The sequence below is a fragment of the Dromaius novaehollandiae genome, chromosome 12, assembly GCF_036370855.1.
Source record: "Dromaius novaehollandiae isolate bDroNov1 chromosome 12, bDroNov1.hap1, whole genome shotgun sequence".
NCBI lineage: Eukaryota > Metazoa > Chordata > Aves > Casuariiformes > Dromaiidae > Dromaius > Dromaius novaehollandiae.
Window position 1 is genome coordinate 7,548,753 of NC_088109.1, and position 20,989 is coordinate 7,569,741.

The following is a 20,989-nucleotide window of genomic DNA, read 5'->3' on the forward strand; positions in this document are numbered from 1 at the left end:
ACGAATGTATCTATAATATTTTCCATTAAATTAGCATGCCACTAAATTTTTCTTGGCAAAGATTGTGATAAGGTAAAGCAACTCAATTGCTTGCTTGGCAGATTATTCCAGTAATAATGGGGAGGGGGAGGAAGTCTTACTCATTATTTCAGTAATGAGATGTAGAGGAAAAAAGTTTTACTCCCTTTTGCTGCCAAGCTGCAAACAAGACACAAAATGGGATATATTTAATAAATAAACACTGCAAAGTCTCTAATCCACCTACAGCCAAGTTGTTACTCAGCCTCCCCTTACTGAAGTTTTGGAGCCTAGTCAAGTACAGATAAAGCGCTCATTTCAGTTTTGGAGCCACGCTGAGTATTACTGCATCCAGGCTAAGTTAGGAACCTGACACTGGGGAGAGGTGGCAGTGGGAAAGGACAAAGCAGCTTTGCCTTTGTACTTCTCTTCTAGGCTGTAGCTGTCTTGCAATCTAGTAAAGCTAGAATAATCAGTGTTTTCTCTATTTAGAGCTGTCTTTTGATAACTTCAAAGGGCTGTTCTAGAGTCTGGATATATCTGGGCTGCAGCTGTGCCCTTGTCACATTACTTTTTTTCCTAAGGATCTCCTCCTTCCCCAGAGTTAACTGGAGTAGCCGTGTGGGGATGCCCTCCAAACAAGGGAGAATTGCTGGGGTCTGGTTACAGTTGCTCGACAGCAACCATAGGCTGATACAGCACAGCTTGACTATGAGTCTCAGATAATGATTTCATAATCCATACTACACAGTTCAGTACAATTGCCCAGCAAAAAAAAAAAAAAAAAAAAAAAAAAAAAAAGTTTTAATTGTGGGATCTGATGCTCTTCTGGAGTTACAGATCCTGCAGAAGTAAATGGAATTGCACCAGCATTAAACTGATGCATATTCATGGAAGACCCAGGCTTGTATAGTCCAATCATGTTAATAACTACTATTTTTACTTGTATTTGGAATAAAACACTGCGTAGAGCTCTTCTGTCACTGATTCCTAGTCAGCAAAACTTTAGTTGTATTAATCACTGGGAGATGTGAGAAAAGCATTTGAAAACAAGCATCCAGAGCAACAGATTGACTGCAGCAGATGCCTGAGGATCAGACAGCTGATAATATACTTTAGTGTGCTTCACTGGTACAATCAAGGGTGCCTCATGACCTTGGTTTTACATTGTAATGTTTCAACCTTAGAACACTGCACAAAAATAGAACCAGCAGCATTACAAAATCTGACCCTTTAGTTGAATATCCCCTTTTAGAGGGATACCAGAACTCTATCAAGACTGTGTACACTTGAAGAAAAAGTTGTCTCCTATCCTTATCATGGTGTAGCATCTAGGCTACTTATTATATGGGTTATTCTTCAACCTTTTTCTTGTGTGTGTCTCAGACCTACTTCAGCAAGGGCTGCTAGATCATGCACTAAATATTTTTTGTGTGTCATACAGACCACCAAATACTAGTGTATTTTTAACATTATAGTCATGCTCAACAAAAGTAACAACTGAATCACCATAATGTGATAGATTTGCACAAAGAAATGGTACAATTGCTGGTATGATAAAAGAAAATGATAGCCTGAAGATGGAAATAGTGCAAGATGTTAAAATGTACTGAATAGTTGGGTGCTAATAGGTTATTCCATAGATTATTTCAAGAATGAGTCAATATCAAAAAAAGAGGTCTGGGTGGGGTTTTTTAATTATTTTTTCATGTCAAATAACACTCATGAGAAAAGGCTTTATTGAGACATTTTCTCATTGTATCTCAGTCTGATACACTAGTCATTGGTCATGTTGGATATGACCTCAACGTGCCTTCATATGCAGGTTGTATAATCTGCTGCTTCAGGCATTTGCTCTAGTTGAGTCCTGAAGACTTCTGCCCTCCCTCATACCTTGTAAGCTCTAACTTTTTTTATTTCATAAAGCATTCCTAATAACACCTTTGCATGTAATTTATAAACTTTGTCACACACTCACAAAAAATGTTTGGCTAATGAAGTCATCTGTATCATCAATGAAAAATCAAGGTAGTCACTCACTTAAAATACATTAAATCTTAAAGACACAGTGGAAACACTATATATGTTTAATAACAGGGCTGTAAGTGCACTAATAGGCCTAGATTGCCCTAACCAGCCTCACTTTGTGCCTGTACCCACACCCCTGCACGTGGGCCTAGGAGCTCCATTTAAGCTCAGCCCTGGGCCTACAGTCCCTGCCCAGCTATGTGTGGGAGAGTTGGTCTCCAGCTCCCTTTCCAGCTAGGTCACAGTCACATCTGTGCCTGACTATGGACCTCCTTGATCTGGACCTTGATCCATGGACTGTCCTCCTGGTTTGACCTTGGCACTGTCTTGTCCCTGTGGACTTTGCTGGCAATCACCAGGCTGTGTCTTAGCCTGGCTACTGTCACTGGATCTGATCCTGGCCTTGACATGCAGACTGGCCTGGCTTGACCTCAGACCTGTCTCCTCATTATGAACTTGTCTGATGGTCTGGACTCTTGATTGACCCCAGCTGCCACCCTTGGGCTTGCCCTGCTTGAGTGCTGTGGGACTGGGCACTGGACAGCAAGACCTTGGCCCTGCCAGCCTTGTCATCATGCTTGGCTCCTGGCTCCCCATCCCTTAGGGAGCAGTTGCCTCTCATTGCTCCCTGACAAATAATATATGCGTTGTTGCAAATATTTATATAGCTGTTTAAAAAATGTTTAGAGTGTATGGTAGTTTTTTTCAGACATATAAAAATTATTTTTGAGAAAAAGAAAGAAAGGTGATGGTGTAGCTGCACTCCTTTTAGTTAGCAAAGTTCTTTTTGCCTGATGCTAACAGTATGCAATAGTTGTGAGGTAACTTATTTACCTTGCTTGAAATGAATCATTCTTATTATATATATTAAGTATTTGAAATCCCATCAGATAATTGTAATAAATCAAAATGAATAAGGCATCTGGAATCATTCAGTATGACTGTAAATTCTTAGAAGTGCAGGGAAACCTGGAACAGAAAAGCTGTGTTTTAGTTTCCTTCTCTTGAACTAGAATAATTTTACCCTGTAAGACTGGATCTAGCTAGTTTAGAGTAAGTCATATTCTCCAAGAAAATGCATACATGAGCCTACAAAATAATCCAGCCATGAAGGCTGAATATGAATATTTTATAATAGGAACACGCAGCTCTTTCCTGGTAACTGTTATCTCATTCAGCGGATTGTGCCTTCTAGATTTCAGGAGTCCCTCAAGATCACCACTGAAGCTTACTGAACAGTCATTTATATAGACAAGTAATAGCCACTCAGTCTTTCCTCACTGTGCCAACTGATTTCACTGGGTGTTGGATCAGCTCTCTTTTCAGAGGCTAGTTGACCATGTCTTTATCTTTAAGAAATAAACATACAGAACTGACTAAAACCTTCCTCTGTTTCTTTCAGCAATAGATGATGCTCATTTTGTAGTCATAATCTTTGTAAATGTTGCAGACCCACTGGGCATGAGGCAGACTAAGTACGTTTCTCATATGCAGCACTGCAAGACAGTATGCTATAAGGAATCTATTGATCTTAGAGAGAGATAATGTCACCTTCCAATGTTTAAACACAAATACTTTCCCCTTTGTTATACTCTTTTTACCATTGCAGTTATGTTTACCGCAGAAGCTAGGATAAAACATCCAGTGGCAGTACTGTGTAAGATAGCTGTTTATTCCAGCTCCGCTATGGCTACCTGTCATGGAAAATTAATGGTTGGGGATGGGGGGAAAAAAAGCCCCAGCAACTACTTGTTCTGAAACTGTGGATGAAATACTGTTTAATAAACAATACTCCAAAAGCAGTTTCTTTTTTGAATTCCTATAATCTATATTGTTTATTTTAAGTCCCCTTGGTTTTGAAAAATCCAACATGCAAAATGAAGTAAGATTTACTTCAACAATAAAAAGATGTGGCAAGAACCAATGATAATTGCCCAGAAATTGTCTGTCAGCAATTGCTCAACAACTCAAACAATTTTCTGCCCACACATCTAGCTACCCAGAAGAAAACAGTGCAAGAACACTAGTTGCAAGATGTGATTTGTTGTTTTATTTGGTCTTAAAATGATTTTGCTCTTCATCCAACACTTTTAGGAACTGACTGCTTTAGGAAAGATGTATTGCTGGAACAACAGATTACCTTCAACTATTACCTTACTGAAGATTGCTCCTTTGAGCACTGTTATTCATAAATTGTTCTTGAGACTTGGAATTTTTTGGACAGAGCTAACACAACGGGGAAGCTTGGAACTGACATAACTTGTTTAGGGACAGCTCTTTTCCTTGTACGTAAGAATGTAAAGACACTGTAGTTCTACTTTGTTTTCTACAGGAAATACTAACTGAGCCAGGAATAGATGGCATATATTCATATCATGCCTCTCATTTTTGTTCTTTAAGTGCAAGACTATCCTTTACCTAAATATCAAAGAAACCTGCAAAACAAGAATTGCAAGCTTCATTAAGATATAACAAGCCAAATTAATTCCTGAGGTAAGTATACACACAAACCCAATGCTGTCAGAAGACGCTTGTATTATCTCTTGAGGGAAAAATTGACTATTATAATGAAATGTAACTTAAAATATCCTGAAACTGAAAGTTTATTTGAGGCAATAGACTTGCAGAGGATGATTATCTCATTTGTCACCAGAAGTAACAACATTTGAGTAATATGTTTTCACTCACAGTTGTACCCTATTTCCATTTCAGCTAAGGGAGAGTCCAGTATATGATTTGAAGGTCACTGGAATAAAGTAAACAGGTTTTTTTAGAGGTGATCTATTTCAAGGAGTTCACTGAATGCATCAGTCACAAAACTTTCTAGGACAGTAAGTCTACAGAATAGCACCAGAATTAAGTTTGGGGCTTCCTAGCCTCAGACACACTACCAGAAGTACAACCATCAAAACACAAGACAAAGCTGGAAAAGATGAATTACAGTTGTTCTGTCAATCCAAAATTCCTGAGTCCTGTTATAAAGACTCATATAGAATCCAGGTTCTGTTATTAAAAAAAAAAGGAAAAATTTGATGAAAAATTTGAGGATATATGATTGTGTCTCTGTATTCTTTCTGTTACATAGTTTTTTTAATGTGTTATATAACAAAAAAGGCCATGTAGGACACTCTTGATTTAAAAGCTGTCATTACTTCCTTAACAGCACAATTTTTCTTCCGTTTATGATCTGAAAACATTAGGAATTAAAACTAACAGTACGAATATTTGTGAACAGGACTGTAATATATCTGAGGCAACCAAAGTAAGGCCCTGAGAATTATGCTGAAATGCAATAGCAAAGATTGGAAAATTTTATTTGTGTGAAGAAACATTATTATGAGTTCAAAGTTTGTTGTCAGTGTTGATGTTTTTACATTGTTGTAAAACAAATGCCACAACAAGGGCTAGCAAAAGTCATAGTATAGAAATTCTGAAGCAGAAATAGGCCTGAAAGGTGTAGTTCCCTATCAAACATTGATGCTGAGGCAATTCAGTCTATTTTAATTCTATAGAAAATACAACATAGCATAAAAAAACCCAATACCTATACATTTAAATACACCACCACAAACAAAATTCAAATAAACCCAAATGCTGTAAAGCCAAGTTACAGCTTGAGGAAAGCTCAATCCAAAGTTGTGTCTCCAAAATCAGCCTTGCACCACCATTTTACTTTTTCTTTTAAATTCTAAAGCCCTATGTTTTGGGTTTTTTTTTTTTTTTCTGGTAACAAATACACAAGTAGAGAACGACATTTCAACACAAACTTACAGTGGTGGAATTTTCAACCAAACAATGACCAAATAAATGGAGTAACTGTGGATAATGTCAGGTTGTTATACTTTCCAGGACATTCAAGTAAGTACAGTTTTGGCCAGCAAGTCATTTATGAAGCTCCTAGGAGAAAAGAATTTACAAAGAAATCCTCATAGTCGACTACTAAACAGTAGTATTATGAGATTTGTACAAGCCACAGGTCCCAGTAAAGTTTTTTTTAGTAAACAATTATTTTCTCTCAAAAAATCTTTTTCCACTTTGTTATCTTTTGAGGGCAATATGTGAAAGCATCGGGGCCGTTCTTAACTGGTGCCCTCAACAGCACCGGTGAAGTTATACGAGCCTCGTAAAACGTGACGGTGTTTTAAAGTTTTGTAACTGCGAGCAGCCGCCGCGCCGTCCACCATTTCCTAGTGCCGCCCAGAGGACGAAAGCCAAGCTGCCTGCTGTCAAGATGGCTGCCGCTCCCCGGGCGGTTGGCGAGCGGCGCGGAGGCTCCTGCCCGCGAGGCGGGGCAGCGCGGCGGCGGCGCGGGGCCGCCCCGGCTCGGCCCGGCCCCTGCCGGGCGCGAGGGGCTTCCCGCGCTCCCCGACCGCACCTTCCTCGCAGGGCGGCCGGGGCGCCGAGGCAGTAAGGCGCCTGGGCCGTGCCGGGAGCTGCAGCCTGACGCAGGCTACCCGAGTACCGCAGGCAGAGTCCGCCACGGGGTTGCAGGGGAGAGGCCGGAGAGGCAGCGCAGTAGCTGGGTGCGGAAGGCTGCTGCGGGGAGAAGCGAGGTTACTGAAGGGCAGCGCGAGGCGGCCGCGGGGGCCCCTTGCAGCGCGGGGAGCGAGGCGGGGCGGCAGAACGGGGACCAGCGCAGCGCGGGGAGCGAGGCGGGGCGGCAGAACGGGGACCAGCGCAGCGCCCGCGCTAACGCGGAGGAAGCTGCGCAGAAGCCGGAGTGAGGAAGGGGGAGAGGCGGCCAGGCAGCTCCCGCCGATTAGCCGGTAGAGGCAGGGGGCCTGCGTTTGGCTTTTCGTGGGGCCGGGCTGCTGTCCCGAGGCGGCAAGTCCCGAACAATAACCGTCCTTTGGGCCTTATCCGCCGCGGGATTTTAAATGGAGCTGCAGAGCAGCTGAGGGGGGCGGGAGGGAGAGCGCCCCCTCCCCCCCCGCCGCTTCGGAGCGCGGCGGTGCTGTCAGCCCCTTTTCTGCTGCATCACCGGGGCAGCCGGGCGTCGCCTCCGGCGTGAGGCGTCAGCAGGACGACGGAGCGCCGTGCGCTGACTGCGCCTCTCGCTGGAGCGGCGTGCGGCGGGGGGGAAGGGGAGGAAGCCGGAGCTGCTTAGGTGGTGAGTCACAGCGCGAAGGGCAGGGAGGTGCCGCAGAGCCTGACAGCGGCCGCTCTATTCTGCGGCGCCCAGGGAATAGGCTCCCTCCCCCCAGCGGAGCGCGCGCCTAACCGCCGCCGCGGCCCCTCGCGCCGCCCGCCCCCCGCGCAGGCACGGAGGCGAGCGGGGTAGGCGGGCTCCTCCCACCTTTCGGCGGCGATGATTGGGTGCCCCCGCCTGCAACGGCGATTGGCCACCCGGGGAAGCGGTTTGCGCCCATTGGCTGCGCCGTGGACACTAGTGAGCCGTGCGCAGAGTAGTAGGGAGGGGCGGGGTGATCGGAGGGGGGAGAGCGCGCGGGGCCGTGTGCAAACCGCGTGTGGCGCAGCCAGAAGGGACCCGAGAGCAGGCGGCGGAGCCGGGCAGCGAGTGGGGCCTACCGTCCTCAGGGCGCGCTACTCCGGCGGTTGGGTCGGAAGTCTGCAGGTAATTGCCCGGCCGGCCGCAGGGCCGAGGGGGGCTGCTGGCGCCGGCAGCCTGGAGCCGAGAGTCGCGGGGGGAGGCAGAGCGCGAAGGGATGATGGCGCTGGCGCACTCCGGCCTAGTGCGCGGGAAAGTGGCGCTGGCCGGGCCGCGCCTGCCTGGCCCGGGATCGGGGGGGCGGGGAGGGGAAGAGGGGTGGATGGGGGAGCGCCGGGGCAGAGGGGGGCGCCGCGGGCCCCCCCGAGGCCGGGCGGCGGCTGAGTCAGGCCCTGGCGGGTTCCGGGAGGCGTTGAGGGGCCCGCGCTGCCCGGGGGGAAGGGAGGGCCGGGACGGGGGGGTGGGGGGGGGTGAGGCAGCCCGCTCCGCTCGGGCAGCCCGCGCTGACCCGCCGGGCGCAGCCGGGAGCCGTCTCCTTGCTTGCCGAGCGCGCGGGGACGGCGGCAGCACCCGGCCTGTTGGACGGCGGCGGCGACGTGTCCCACTCGCTGGGCCTGTAGCGCCGGCGGTGGAGAGCGGTGGGGTAGCCGAGGCTAACGCCTCGCGTGGTCAGTTTGACGGTGTGGGGCGGGGGAAACTGCCTGGCCGAGCCTTAATACTCGGGTTGGGTTGTGTAACTAACTTCCCTATGGGTGGGTGGCTGTAGCAACTTTGAGGAAGAGAAGGCTCTTGGGAGGCCTGGGGCTGGGTGGGAGGTGGCTGAAGTAAAATTGTTTCTTTTCTTTTAACAAGTGCTTTAAAATCTGTTCTAAACTATCACCTCTGCTGTGACTGAGTGGGGAGACTGGCGGAACGGTAACTGCGGGGCCTTGGCCTGAGCGCACCACGTGGCTCCCCCACGTGTTAGCCTCTGCCGGAGACAAGAGGGTCGAGGTGTTGCAACTATTTGTCTCCGACCACAGGCATGGATGGTGGCCTGCTCCAAATCCAAATGTGACCTATAAATGGATAGGAAAATTAGTCCGTGACATCTGCAGATGATGAACTAGTGGAGCAGCCTTTTATTTAAGTTCCTGTCAGATATAGTTCCGAAGTAACCACTGTTACCTAGTATCTAGAACTGTCATGAGGAATTATTAAACTTAACAGCAGGTTTTATTTTCATTTCAGCATTATTTGGATCCTCTTGCCACAGAGTTTAGAGTTGCCTACTCAATGTTTTATTCTTTGCTCCAAACTGGCCTAGAGAAGTAATCCTGTTGCTGTCTTCAAAATGAAGAGATTAAATGAGTTCACTAAGGCTGCACAAAAACCTTGAGATTTACAGACTTAGCCTGTCTTTTTTCCAACTAACTGTTAGCCTCTAGACCGGCTTCAATGTTAAAGAGTTTGTATGTGTGCCGATGTTGTTTGCTTGTCTAAGTTTAAAACTTTGTCCAGATAACTATAAAACAAAAGGGGGAGATTGGAATGTGTATACTCAGTAGGTATACTACAATTTCTCTCACCCTGTATGTAACAAGTATAAATGGGCAGAAAGAGATACAGAACCACTTTTTGATTACTTTTTCTCTGTTTCTGATTTCTAGTCAGCAAGTCTATACCAGGATCATTAGTATGTAAAGTATCTCAGTCTTGATGTCTTCTTTTGGCTTGGCTACTGGCCTTTTAATAAGGGTCCAAGTTCTTCATGTGGTTACTGTTGCTTCTTATTTTGAGTTAATGTTAACATTCTTGGATCAGGAGATCCAGCTTGCCTATGTAATGTATTGAAGGGACCTGAAGGGGAGTTTAGAACTTGGCTTTCAACTTCTGCAGGTTTTGAAGCGACAAGCTAGTTCTTTTTGGAACTGGAACGGTATTACTTGGTGGTTAAAGTACTTAATTTTATATCCTTTCTAGTAAGGACAAAAACTGAAAACAAGATCATCACTAACTTAAGAATCTATTTCTGTATCATGTTTACAGGTTACAAGTATAGAAATTCAACTCATTGAATACTCCGTAGTTTTGGCAGCATTCACATTATATGTCCTGACTATTTTGACTGCTGCTCTGAAACTGTAAATGCTAGCATTTTTGTTAGTCCTTTTTGCTTTTCCATTTGAGTAACTTTTAGGAAAACAAAGCCTATTACCTACTGACTTTTGCCATGTTCAGGCTGGCTCTAGACTGACTTGTCATATTTAGGTATGGTATTTTAGGTTGGCCAACAACCTGTACAGAAAGTGCTGATTTCCATCTCTCTCTCTCTCTCTCTCTCTCTCTCTCTCTGTTTTTTTTTTTCCTTCTTCTCTGACTTGCCAAAGACATTTCTAACAAGTACGTTTTTTGGCAGTGGTTTCAGTCTAGTCTGTCCTTTTGGTTAAAGGAGGAAAGTCCTGTTAATATTAAATGGAAGTGACTCTTGTAGATCAAAGGAACCACCTGGTAAGTACAATGAAGATAACTGCTCGTGTTATAGGGCTTTTACTGTTAGCAAGCAGTTGAATACTAAGGAACTACTAGTATTGAGAGGAATGTCTGAGTGAGTAAGTGTCATCTGTCCTTGCAGCAATTTTCCATTGCTCACTAAGCTGTTCAGTTAGGAGTATTTTACTTCATGTTTCAAGTTGTCCCTGCTATAAACAGTGCTTGTACAGAGAAAACCATGAAGAGACCTCTTATATTCAGAGTTGTGATCTTGATAGTGTTCATGACTTTCCACTTCCGTATTTTAAAACTATGACTTCAGATGCATGAAGGATGATGTTAACTGGCAGTTTTCAGTAGATGGATCTAAAATCAACTCTGTGAGGAGGATCCCCTAAATTAGCCTAAAATAGGCAGAGCAGAACTTATGTTTAGAGTAGGAGATCTTAGTTACATGGTCCTGATCTTTCCTCCCTAGTAGTTTCACTTATATAAAAATTTTATTATCGTAATGTGAACCAACTCAGTTTCTGGCAGAAATACTTATTGCTGCCTGTATTAGGCAATATTAAAGAGCTTCTGGGCTCTTTTTCCACATGATAAAAAGTAATGTTAAAAGAACTTCTGCCACCTGTTGCATTGATCCAGGTTGCTAGAATTTATTCTGAACTTCAAAACAGGTTAGTTAATTTGTGGGCTTGAGGGTTAGAGCCAGATGTCTTTCAGACAACTGGAGCAAGTGCTTGGCACTTGAAAATTGCTAGGAACCTGTTTTTCTTCTCTTTGAAACTCCAAACTTCGGAGCATAATTGGTGGAGTTCAACTTCCTTGCTCTTATGAGGAACCCAAGTTAAGCCTGAGCTGTGCTTTTGTCTGTTAAAGCAAGCTTTTTTCCTCTAGAGTAAAAGCCATAAAACAAAGGAGTACTGCAAGAGAATTTTATTGTAGTTTTTGTTATCATTTGGTCTAAATAGCCTTCTAAAACAGATATTTCTGGATCTCTGTGTGAAGACTAGGGATAGTTTAAAAAAATCAGTTAAGATCAATTAAAAAAAAAAAAAAACTGTTAACCGTAAAGTTGCCAGAAGACATGATCTTAGTACTTTGAAGTTTGATACTGGAATTGAACTTTGAAAATCCTCAAATCTAACGTAAGAAACTACTACAGTGGCACCTGACACTTGGATCTGTGAACTGCTCTCAACCCATGAAAATAGTAGGGTTGTCATGCAGAACAAAGTCTAAAATTCCTTGTTAATATGATTCAGTGGCTAGCTGCAAGGTGAATCTATTTCAGCTTCATACCACAGTTAAGGAGCTCTGTATAAGGGGTCCTGGTAAATAGCGACCTTCTTCCCTTAGCAGAAGGGAAAGCTTGGGAGGATTAGATTCTTTTTTCTTCCAGAGTTTTGGAATCTGGTCTGTATGACAGTGACTCTGCATCTTGCAGAATTTGACCTGGCTGAAACACAATAGATCAGGCCTTAGTATTTTTTATATTACTATTTTTCCTGTCTGGGTTCTGGTGAGGTAAAAATCCAGTTCTGGGACATGGAGGGGGGACTGCTTTGTTTAACACATTCTGATTTCAAAAAGCTTTGATAAACTTGTCTGCAAGTTGAAGGCTTTCCAAGAAAATCTAAACAAGTGGCTTTCCTCCAGAAAGCTTACTGAGGTGGCCTTGGTAGATAAAAGTAAAAGGAATTGCTGAAAACTTGTCTGTTGTGGCAAAATGGAGAAGTATTGACTAATAGGGGAGGGTTTGAACTTGGGTGTTCTTTTAACTCTATTCATTGTTCACTTGAAATAACTGAAAAAATGAAAATGATGTCCATACTGTTTTGAAGGTATCTGTCTGTTCAAGGACTCATGTTTTGAACGAGCATCTCCTGCATTTAGCTCCTTGAAAGTGAACATAGGTTATATCTGAAAACTATGTTCTCTTTTTTTGGGCCGGGGAGGGGAGGTGACGGCGGAGGAGGCACGCAGTGCTTATGTCAGTGATGAACTTTGTCCTTGTAAAGCTCTTTGGAATGTGGGGCAAGTGAGACTAGCTTCAGCTGCATCCACCTCTAGATGGTAAACTTGAATTCAATTTCAGGTCCTCTCCAGGAAGACGGCAGACACTAAACATTAAAATACGGGTGAAGAGAACTGCCAGGCAGGCTGTTCAGTTGCGCACATCTAAAGCATCTGAAGATAGAGCAGCATGCTCAGTAATCGTACTTTTTTGGCAGCCATAATCCAAAGATCTCAGTGAGAGAGGCTGGGGGAAAAAAAGAGGCCTTTGAAGCTAATGTCTTTAAAGGAATCTCTTGATTAATCTTGAGGGATAGTTGTGTGGAGACAAGTGGCAGTTTGCTTATTCCTGGGTTTCTTACTCAGTCTGCCTCATCTTACTCTGCCTACTTGCTATTTATCAGAGGAAAACAAACTTCAGTTTTTCCCTTGAGGGAGCAGTTAAAAAGGAGACAACTTTGATTTAGATGCAAAACTCTAGATTCCTTTGAAGCAGTGAGTGAGCTTTTGTTCATTACGTGGATCCTGATCCTGACTTGCTGCGTAGGCTGATAGACTGATCTTAGTACAAAAACTTCTCTAATGTATGTTTAAAGGAGGTCTAGATCACTTAATAAACACTGTCTTCAACCATGTGTTAACTGAACTGGTCTTGTTAGGTTCTTGATAAGGTTAACTGTCTGGATACTTGATCTTGTCACTTCACGTTGTAGTCCCAACTGGATGCTTTGGATAGAAGTCTGTTAGCTGTTAACTTCATCTGTAAATGCTGCAATTCTATTACAGCTGTTGATCTAGCTATTCTTTTTTTAATAGGTTTTATGTCAGTGTTCTATAATGTTTTAGTGTGAAGACTTTTGAAGAGTTTAGAGTTGGGTGAGGAATATATAGGTTCTCTATAAATTACACCAAGCTATCTTGTCTCTCCTGAAATTAACAGTAGTATCAACTGCTGTGGTGCTCAGCTCTTGCAGTTGGTTTTGCCTGTGTTGTTGCTGTTCTGTAGTGTTAATTTCATAGCTACAAAAATGGATATAAACAATAGCACATTGAGTGCCAGCTGCTGCCATCATAGTAGGCAGTTCTTCCTTTACCTCTGGGTGTCCTAATAAGATGCTCTGAAATCCTGAACATTGAGATGAAGTAATAAATACCTCATAGGATGTGAGAAGACTGGGATATGTATGAAATACGAGTATTCGTATTATCTCTAAGTGCTCAGATAGCCAGTTTTCTGCTCTTGTGAACATTTATTTAAGGTCTCCTGACACCTTTCCATTGCAAAACTTCATTTTTTAAAAGCAAATACCAGATGATGACCTGGTTGAGCTGGAAGCTAGATGTGGGATTACAGAAGTAGCATACTAAAGTTTCTTTCTAGTGCTTTAAATTCTCACGATTGGAAGGACGGATGGTCACTCCTGTGTGGAAGATGATTAAGGAGGGGAGATCTGTTTTGAGGGAGGAGTGCCCAGAAAGCTATCACAGTAATTTTCTCAACCTTTGAGTACTTTAAAAAGAGCTCTGAGTAAAAATTTGTGTTTAAGCTATACATGGTTTAATTAAAGTCTAATGTCAGGGTGCTAATTCTGATTCCTCCTTGAGGTTATATGCTCTTACTGTTTCTGGGTTGACTGCCTTCAAGACACTACTCATACATGCTCCCAGTAGTTCAGGATGTTGGACAACATTAGTTTTTCAATAGACTGCTAGTTCTGCTGTAAATACACCAAGCTTTGGGCCTTTATTTGAAAGTATCCCTGTGGGAACATATACTACTTTGCTACTAGGCTGCTTGAAAGAACTCTGTAACGTGAATAAAATGCAGTGTTACAGGAGGTTTAATCCCCTGATGGGGATCAGGTAAGCTGACAAAACATGCCAAGTAATGATTTTGCTGCGACTTCTCTGGTCTTGATATATCATGCTGCTCTACTGCTGATGGGTTAAGAATGAATGGGGAGAAGGCATGTGTAGAGTGTTTAAGGAGGCTCTGTCAAAGCAAAGCTTGATATGCATAACTTTTAAACTAGTGCATTTTAAACTGGTCTTCAAGCAAGCTTAACCATGGAAATTGGAGTCTACTTTAACTTCCCTGTTGTTGTATTTCTAGTTCTAGAAGTTTTGCATAATTATTTTTACAGCTTAGAGGACTTGTGGTACTGCGATCACAGCCTGTTTAATCTGCCCTGTCCTAACCACTGAATCGGTGGCCTGTGGCAGGCTGACTTTCCTGCTCATACCTCTATTCCCCAATATGGGCAAAAGAAGCTGTTTATACTGTCTCTTGTAGGCATGCCTATCTGATGTTTCCCTAGCATTCTAAAAATGTTTTCCAAGTTAGCCTTTTAGATGTCTGGCAACTGTCTGATATCTTCTAGGGATGCCAAATGTCTTAAAACACTTTCCTTCATGTAAATGTAGGAGTGAAGTTTGCATCCTGGACTGCAGGTTAATATTTTGAAGTTGAAAAACTCTGAGAAACAACAACTCCTAACTGCTGGTTTAGGTCATAAAAGAACTGAACTCATTTTTTAAGGCCTTAGCTGTAATATTGGCTATTCTTACAATGAGTATCTAGAATGTAGCTTGATTAGTCAATAAATATAGTAGCAGCCAGATAGACACTTAAAGTAACTTTAGACTACCTGGAAGAAATCTCTTTGTAGAGACTGACTACAAGAACTGATTAGAGGAAAAGTCAAATGTACTGTTTCTTTGGCTGTTAGAAGCTACCCTTACTGTGAGCAAAGCAGAGATACACTTTTGTCTCCTACTCCAGCTTTAACAGTCATGCCAGGTAACAGATGATAAATTGTACAAACAAGTCTGAGAGAGCTGGAAGCTATTTTAGTTGCCTCTGTCAGGAGGGTAGGAAAACCTCCACATCTCTTATCTTATTATGGCCTTTGGGAGAAAAAGCTGTTCTAAACATGTCTTCCCCCCTTCCAGGGAAATAATCTGCAGCAATGAGCAGCAATGAGTGCTTCAAGTGTGGACGTACTGGCCACTGGGCTCGGGAGTGCCCTACTGGAATTGGCCGTGGTCGTGGGATGAGAAGCCGTGGCAGAGGTAATTGATTTCTATGATTTTCTGTTTACTTGTACAGTAAGATCTCATTCTAGCTGACTGTCCTGAACAGTGTCCAAAAGAGCTTGTGTTAGAGTTGAGTCAGTTAAAGAAGTTAGAATTTGCCTACAGCACAGTGCAGTACAGTGGTACTAAATTTTATAATTCCTACTTCATTATGAGGAACTTGCTATTCTTCTGCAGTTCCAAGGACTGCTGAGGGACAGCCTGATTTGTAAGTTCAGTTGGCAGTGTCTTAATTCTTATCTTGATCCCTAAGTCTTTTCTTTCTCCTGTTACCCACTTCAAGCAGGCTTCCAGTTCATGTCTTCATCTCTCCCTGACATCTGTTACCGCTGTGGTGAGTCTGGCCATCTTGCCAAGGACTGTGATCTTCAGGAGGATGGTAAGTATCATTAAATTTTACATCTCTTCAATTGCATGGACAGAGCTCTGTGGTTGTGGGGAGGGCTATAGTACACTGATCATAATTCACTGAAAACAAACACTAAATATTGCTTTCCATTAGAATCATGCTACATTTCAGTCTACCAAGGTTTTATAGTCTTGTTTGGTATGTTTTTCTTATTGTGGAAGCCTGCTATAACTGCGGTAGAGGTGGCCATATTGCGAAGGACTGCAAGGAACCGAAGAGGGAGAGAGAGCAGTGCTGCTACAACTGTGGCAAACCTGGCCATCTGGCTCGTGACTGTGACCACGCAGATGAGCAGAAGTGCTATTCTTGTGGAGAATTTGGACACATTCAAAAAGACTGCACCAAAGTGAAATGCTATAGGTAAGAACTGATGAAAGATGCAAGTGTGGAATGTACCCTCAGTGACAGATGTGTTCTGTGTCTAATTCCAGCTAGGAAATGAAGCTTCAACTTTGCGTGTGTGAGGTGGTTTGAGTTTTGTGTGTGGTTTTTTTTTTTCTTGCTTGTGTTTCTTCAGACTGTTATTTCTTCTTCAGAAAGAAAATGCGAATAACTTGTTAGCAAAGTCAAGTAATAGATTCAATTAAATGCATAGAATGGACGACCAAAACAAAACTGGTATTAGATCATTTAAATTACACTGGGAAATGCAGTCTTTTTTGTTGTTGTTTCTTTTTTGCAGAAGGTAAGCCCAAGTATTTGACTGAAGCACAAACTTAAACAAGAGTTGGATACCCAGTGTCTTAAACTGGAATTAACAAATTCCAGCTGTAAAAAAACAGATGACTAGCATAGCCAGCTGCAGCGGGAATATACGTAGACCTGTCTGTATAGGAATATACATGGAGCCTCTAGTTACAGGCACTGCAGAGAGAAGGATGTTAAATCAGCTTGAAAAAGCAATCTTCAAAATGCTGTCCCATTTTTGAACACAAGCTCATACTAACCATAGTGTGTTCCTCAGGACAGGTTTTTTCCCTCCAAGTTTTCCTTCTTGGAGGAGGGGAAAAAGAAAATAGTGCATTTGGGTTCAAAACAGCTGTTCTTAAAACTAGACTAAACTGCAGACAGGAGAAGCATTGGGGCGGGCAGCCAGAACCTTACACAAAGTAAATTTCCATACTTGACTTAAGGTGGCTTTGGCATGTATAGTGTTTAATTTGAGTTGATCAGTTGGGAAACTGCTCCTAGCCCTGGTAGAGAGAGGGACTAGTGTCAAAGGATTCTGAAATACTGAAGCAGAAGCCTTGAAAACAAACGGTGTTGCATGAATTTTAGGTGGATGCATTTGGCAGAATAGAATGGCTTTTCTGAGTAAGTCTTTTCTCTTTTCTCTTTTTTTCTTCAATGTCTTGACTAAAATCACTTGTTTTTCCAGGTGTGGTGAAACTGGCCATGTAGCCATCAACTGCAGCAAGACCAGTGAAGTCAACTGCTATCGCTGCGGCGAGTCAGGGCACCTTGCACGGGAATGCACAATTGAAGCTACAGCCTAATTATTTTCCTTTGTCGCCCCTCCTTTTTCTGATTGATGGTTGTATTATTTTTCTCTGAATCCTCTTCACTGGCCAAAGGTTGGCAGATAGAGGCTACTCCCAGGCCAGTGAGCTTTACTTGCCGTGTAAAAGGAGGAAAGGGGTGGAAAAATCAACTTTCTGCATTTAACTACAAAAATGTTTATGTTTAGTTTGGTAGAGGTGTTATGTATAATGCTTTGTTAAAGAACCCCCTTTCCGTGCCACTGGTGAATAGGGATTGATGAGTGGGAAGAGTTGAGTCAGACCAGCAAAACCCTCTTTGGGTTACATGGAAGTGATCCTATGCAGGAGGAAAGAAATCCTGGAAGTGTCTAAACTTCCTCATAACTTTAATTTTATTACAATGGCCTTGGATTGTCTGACCTCAGTAGCTGTTAACACCAAGTAATATCTGTATCAGGCCCTACCTAGAGCATATAGCTGAGTGGGAGTAAATAAAACAAGATGCACATGCCTGTTAATGGCCATGAGAGAGAGAGAGAGAGAGAAATCAGGAATAAACTTAAAAGTAACAGTAATTCAGTCAATGAATGTTCATGTTGGAGATACAGAACGTAATGGGAAGCTTTTGAATAAATATTTCAAACTAAATCTGAAACCCAGACATCAGTGCTCATAGCATATACAATTTGGAGCTATTCAGGAGTTGCAAATAAATGCATTTTCACAGAAATCAAGATGTTATTTTTGTATACTATATCACTTAGACAACTGAGTTTCATTTGCTTGTAATCAGTTTTTAAAGTAAGACGGTAAAAGCAATTGAAGTCCTAGAACATAGAAAATGTAATTTTAAACTATCAATAAAGCTGGAGGAGGAAGGGGAGTTTGGCTAAAGTTCCTTTTGTTTATTTTTGTTTCTCATGTACACAGTGCAAAATAACATATTAAAAAGGGGTATGTGGAGGTGTAAAAGCTTAGTTTGGACTTTTCTTTTGTACTGTCTTATGTTAAATTCCCACCTTGTAGCATCAAGCTCCAAAATACATTCATTATGCAGTCCTTTCCTTCTCTGCATATGTTCATGTGGATTGTGTGTTCTCACACTGGGCTTGTTGCTTCATCTCTGCTGCTTGCAGTTAAAGCATCACTTTCACTCTGAATCTGTTGAGGAAGACACATGAGTAAGTACCTGTTTAAGGTACAGTATGATTCAAATCTAATAGTAGATCTGGAGTAGTTCAGTGATCTGCTAGTGGTACTTCACCCTTCACATATCATTACACTAAGAACTATCATTAAAATGTCTAGTATTTAAAGTCCTTCCTGTGTGCAGTGTGTTTAGCTTCCCTCTGTCCTGTTAAATAGCTTGATTGACCAAGGGTTAGTAAACAGTAATTCCAATTCCACAAATAAAAAGGGAGCTGACCCTAAGCACGGAGTGTATTGTGAGCAGATCCACTGAAGAAGTAAATCTTGGTTTGTAAGAAAATATTACCAGGGCAGGAATACTAGCACTGATCAGTGTTTCACAAATCAGAGTTGTAGAAAGTAGTGATTTGAATTTTGCTAATGTCTTGTACATCTGATGTTAAAGGCAACTAACAGCAGCTTCAGCTGGAGTACGTGATGATCTCCAAGATCTCTCTAAAGAGATCTGGCAGGTAAAACTGAACAAAGATTTTTGTATTGATCAGAAGTTGTATCCTGTGGTCATATTTGACCTGTTATCTTCAGAGAAGCAAAAGGATTGCCTTACTTTCAAGTCCTAAAGTGTTTTTCATGGGCTGTGTATGCCATCACAAAGTTACCTGTAATGTTAGTATGGCTAACTAAGTGTAGATTTACCCAGCTCTTGGGGAAAGGAAAAATACTAGACTGCTAACTTGCCAAATTTGTTCTACGTTAGTACACCTGCACTATTACTAGTCATCTTTATCTGTGTTCCGATCAACTAGTTAGTAGTAAAGTAGTACTAAGGCTTTTTTTGTTGTTGTTTTTCTTCAGTAAGACTGCTAAGTGTGATGCAATCTTGCAGTAATTTCCCTGAAATTAGTGGTCTTCCACAAACTTTTTGTACCTGTTTTCAGCCAACTATAGTAGATAAATGACACTGAAAAGTATAGAAAGGTGGCAAGAACTCATGAGTTGATAGACCAGAAAACCACAGTGGTGAGTGTTGACTGGGAGCTTGTGAAACTGTAAAAGTGGGCATACTTCCTGATCATCTTTGAATAGGTGCTTTCAGGAAGTTTGATAACTAAAATGTGTATGTCCAATAAAATTGTGGTGGTGGTGGTAGTAGTTACTGTCTTATATTAGGAGAACTCTGATCAGATTGTTACTGTTCTACAGTAGGCCGTTGCAGCAATTTAGAGTTAATGCATAATGAAATAGTGACTTGCAAAGAACTGAGTATTTCAGGCTGGGGTTCAATGTTCAAAGCCTGCAATAAAAGTTGAGCCATAGTACTAAGCACCTTCCTTTTCCTTTTCCTTTTCTTTTTTTTTTCCCCTCTCTCTCTGAGCTAAGATTTAGCTCAGATTTCTCGGAGCTGAGATTTAACACTGTGTGGTGTCATCAGATCACTTGACTGAGAGCAACTGACTTGAAAAATTCAGTGGGCTTTGGAAGAACTTAATTTGATAGTATTGCAAAGATGGAAGGAAACAGTCAACTAGGAGAAGGCTCTTAATCTGAACCACTTCATTTTTTCAGAGAGTATTCATGTGCTGCTTTGGCTAAGCAGAAAAGAAATCCAAATATTCCTATCTGCCCAGTCTGTGGGATGTAGAGATGAAGTGACAGGTGAGTGTTACTGCAATTTTGTCATGATTCTTTAGTGAGATGCCTTTTGCCCACCCTATATGCTGAAGAACAATTCCTTTTCCCTTGTGGAACTAAGGAATAGGGAGGAGGTTCTTGTCTGAAGGTGGTGTGGTGGTTTGTGGGGTTTTTTTTGTTTTAAAAAACTTTTTTTCTTAATTTTTGCTATTGTTTCACGTAGCTGCATGTAGAGCATGAATGTACTTTGACTCCTAAACTCAGTTGCCAAAACACTAGAAGTGAGTTGGTTGTCTTGGGATAGTACAGATAGCCTAATGGTAGCATGCTCTGAAACCTAATAGCAGGTTAGTATGAACTAACTTAACCTTCAAATACAGTCATCTTAGTTAAATACTGATAAAAGTTGAAGCTCTGATTACAAAGACCTGAAGGTCTGAACCTTAAGCCACTGAACCTGTGTCTTAAAAAATGCTTTATTAAAGACCTGCACTCCTGGTGACTTTCACAGTGTATTTTTCTGTTCCTGTAGAATTTAGGAGCTTAAACTTATGGTTATGAAGATCCTGCACTTACTGTTTCTTAAAATTCTGGTGCTTAGTTGCTTTAGTCTTACTAATCTGTTTTTCTGTGACTGGAGAACAGTATAGTTCTCTTGAAGACCCCTTTTTTTTTTTTTTTTTTTTTTAAACAAGAAAACAGCATCTCAAAGGTAAGAAATACAAACTATTACATAACTTCAAAAAGGAAAAAAATATTCTAAGGAAGGTAACTTTCTAGACATCTTTCTTTAGAGAACAGTTTGAAGTTGGTGTGTAAACTGGCTAATTGGAATACTTACAAATACTTCTGCTTTAAGTTCTGCAGCTGTCAGTGTAGCTAATGTCTTCTGCTGTCGTGGTTAATTGTGATCTCTCAAATTTACAGGACAGCACACTGTCTGAAAGAAACTTCATTTCTACAAGCTCACTAGGTAAAAAGCAAACAAGGGGTTAATCTCTTCTCTATAGTTAGTTCTTTAGTTACTTAATTCACTAGTTTGCTAATTTGGGTGCTTATGAGCAAAATAGTTACCTATTTTAATAGGTATGAGCAAAATAGTTACCAGGTGGTGAGAGTGCGCAACCTTTCTCTGTCATGATGGTGGCATTCCCATAATTACACAGGGAAGCACAAGAGCCTTGGCAGTCCAGCCTCTGCTGGATGTGATTCCTCAGGATTTTGGGCTATATCATC

General features: G+C 42.1%; 1 protein-coding gene across 6 annotated transcripts; it reads left to right on the forward strand.

The window, feature by feature from the left end:
- The first annotated feature begins 7,434 nt into the window (after positions 1 to 7,434).
- On the forward strand, positions 7,435 to 17,944 carry CNBP (CCHC-type zinc finger nucleic acid binding protein). Of its 6 annotated transcripts, none has more exons than XM_064518845.1 (5): positions 7,435 to 7,621; positions 14,939 to 15,058; positions 15,366 to 15,460; positions 15,649 to 15,851; positions 16,870 to 17,944. In XM_064518845.1, exons 2-5 carry the CDS (start codon positions 14,956 to 14,958, stop codon positions 16,985 to 16,987), a joined length of 519 nt encoding a protein of 172 aa, XP_064374915.1. In that variant the 5' UTR covers positions 7,435 to 7,621; positions 14,939 to 14,955; the 3' UTR covers positions 16,988 to 17,944. The 6 variants fall into 6 exon arrangements, with proteins under 6 accessions (XP_064374915.1, XP_064374917.1, XP_025955325.1 ...); XM_064518847.1 differs by having other exon boundaries at positions 15,369 to 15,460; XM_026099540.2 differs by having other exon boundaries at positions 7,438 to 7,621; positions 15,366 to 15,461; positions 15,653 to 15,851.
- Positions 17,945 to 20,989: the final 3,045 nt, after the last annotated feature.

Bases quoted from the DNA above. Each gene is read 5' to 3' on its own strand.
- CNBP (XM_064518845.1), top strand. From the start codon at position 14,956: ATGAGCAGCAATGAGTGCTTCAAGTGTGGACGTACTGGCCACTGGGCT. The intron at 15,059-15,365 runs GTAATTGATTTC...ACCCACTTCAAG, and splicing joins GATGAGAAGCCGTGGCAGAG to CAGGCTTCCAGTTCATGTCT. The intron at 15,461-15,648 runs GGTAAGTATCAT...TTTCTTATTGTG, and splicing joins ACTGTGATCTTCAGGAGGAT to GAAGCCTGCTATAACTGCGG.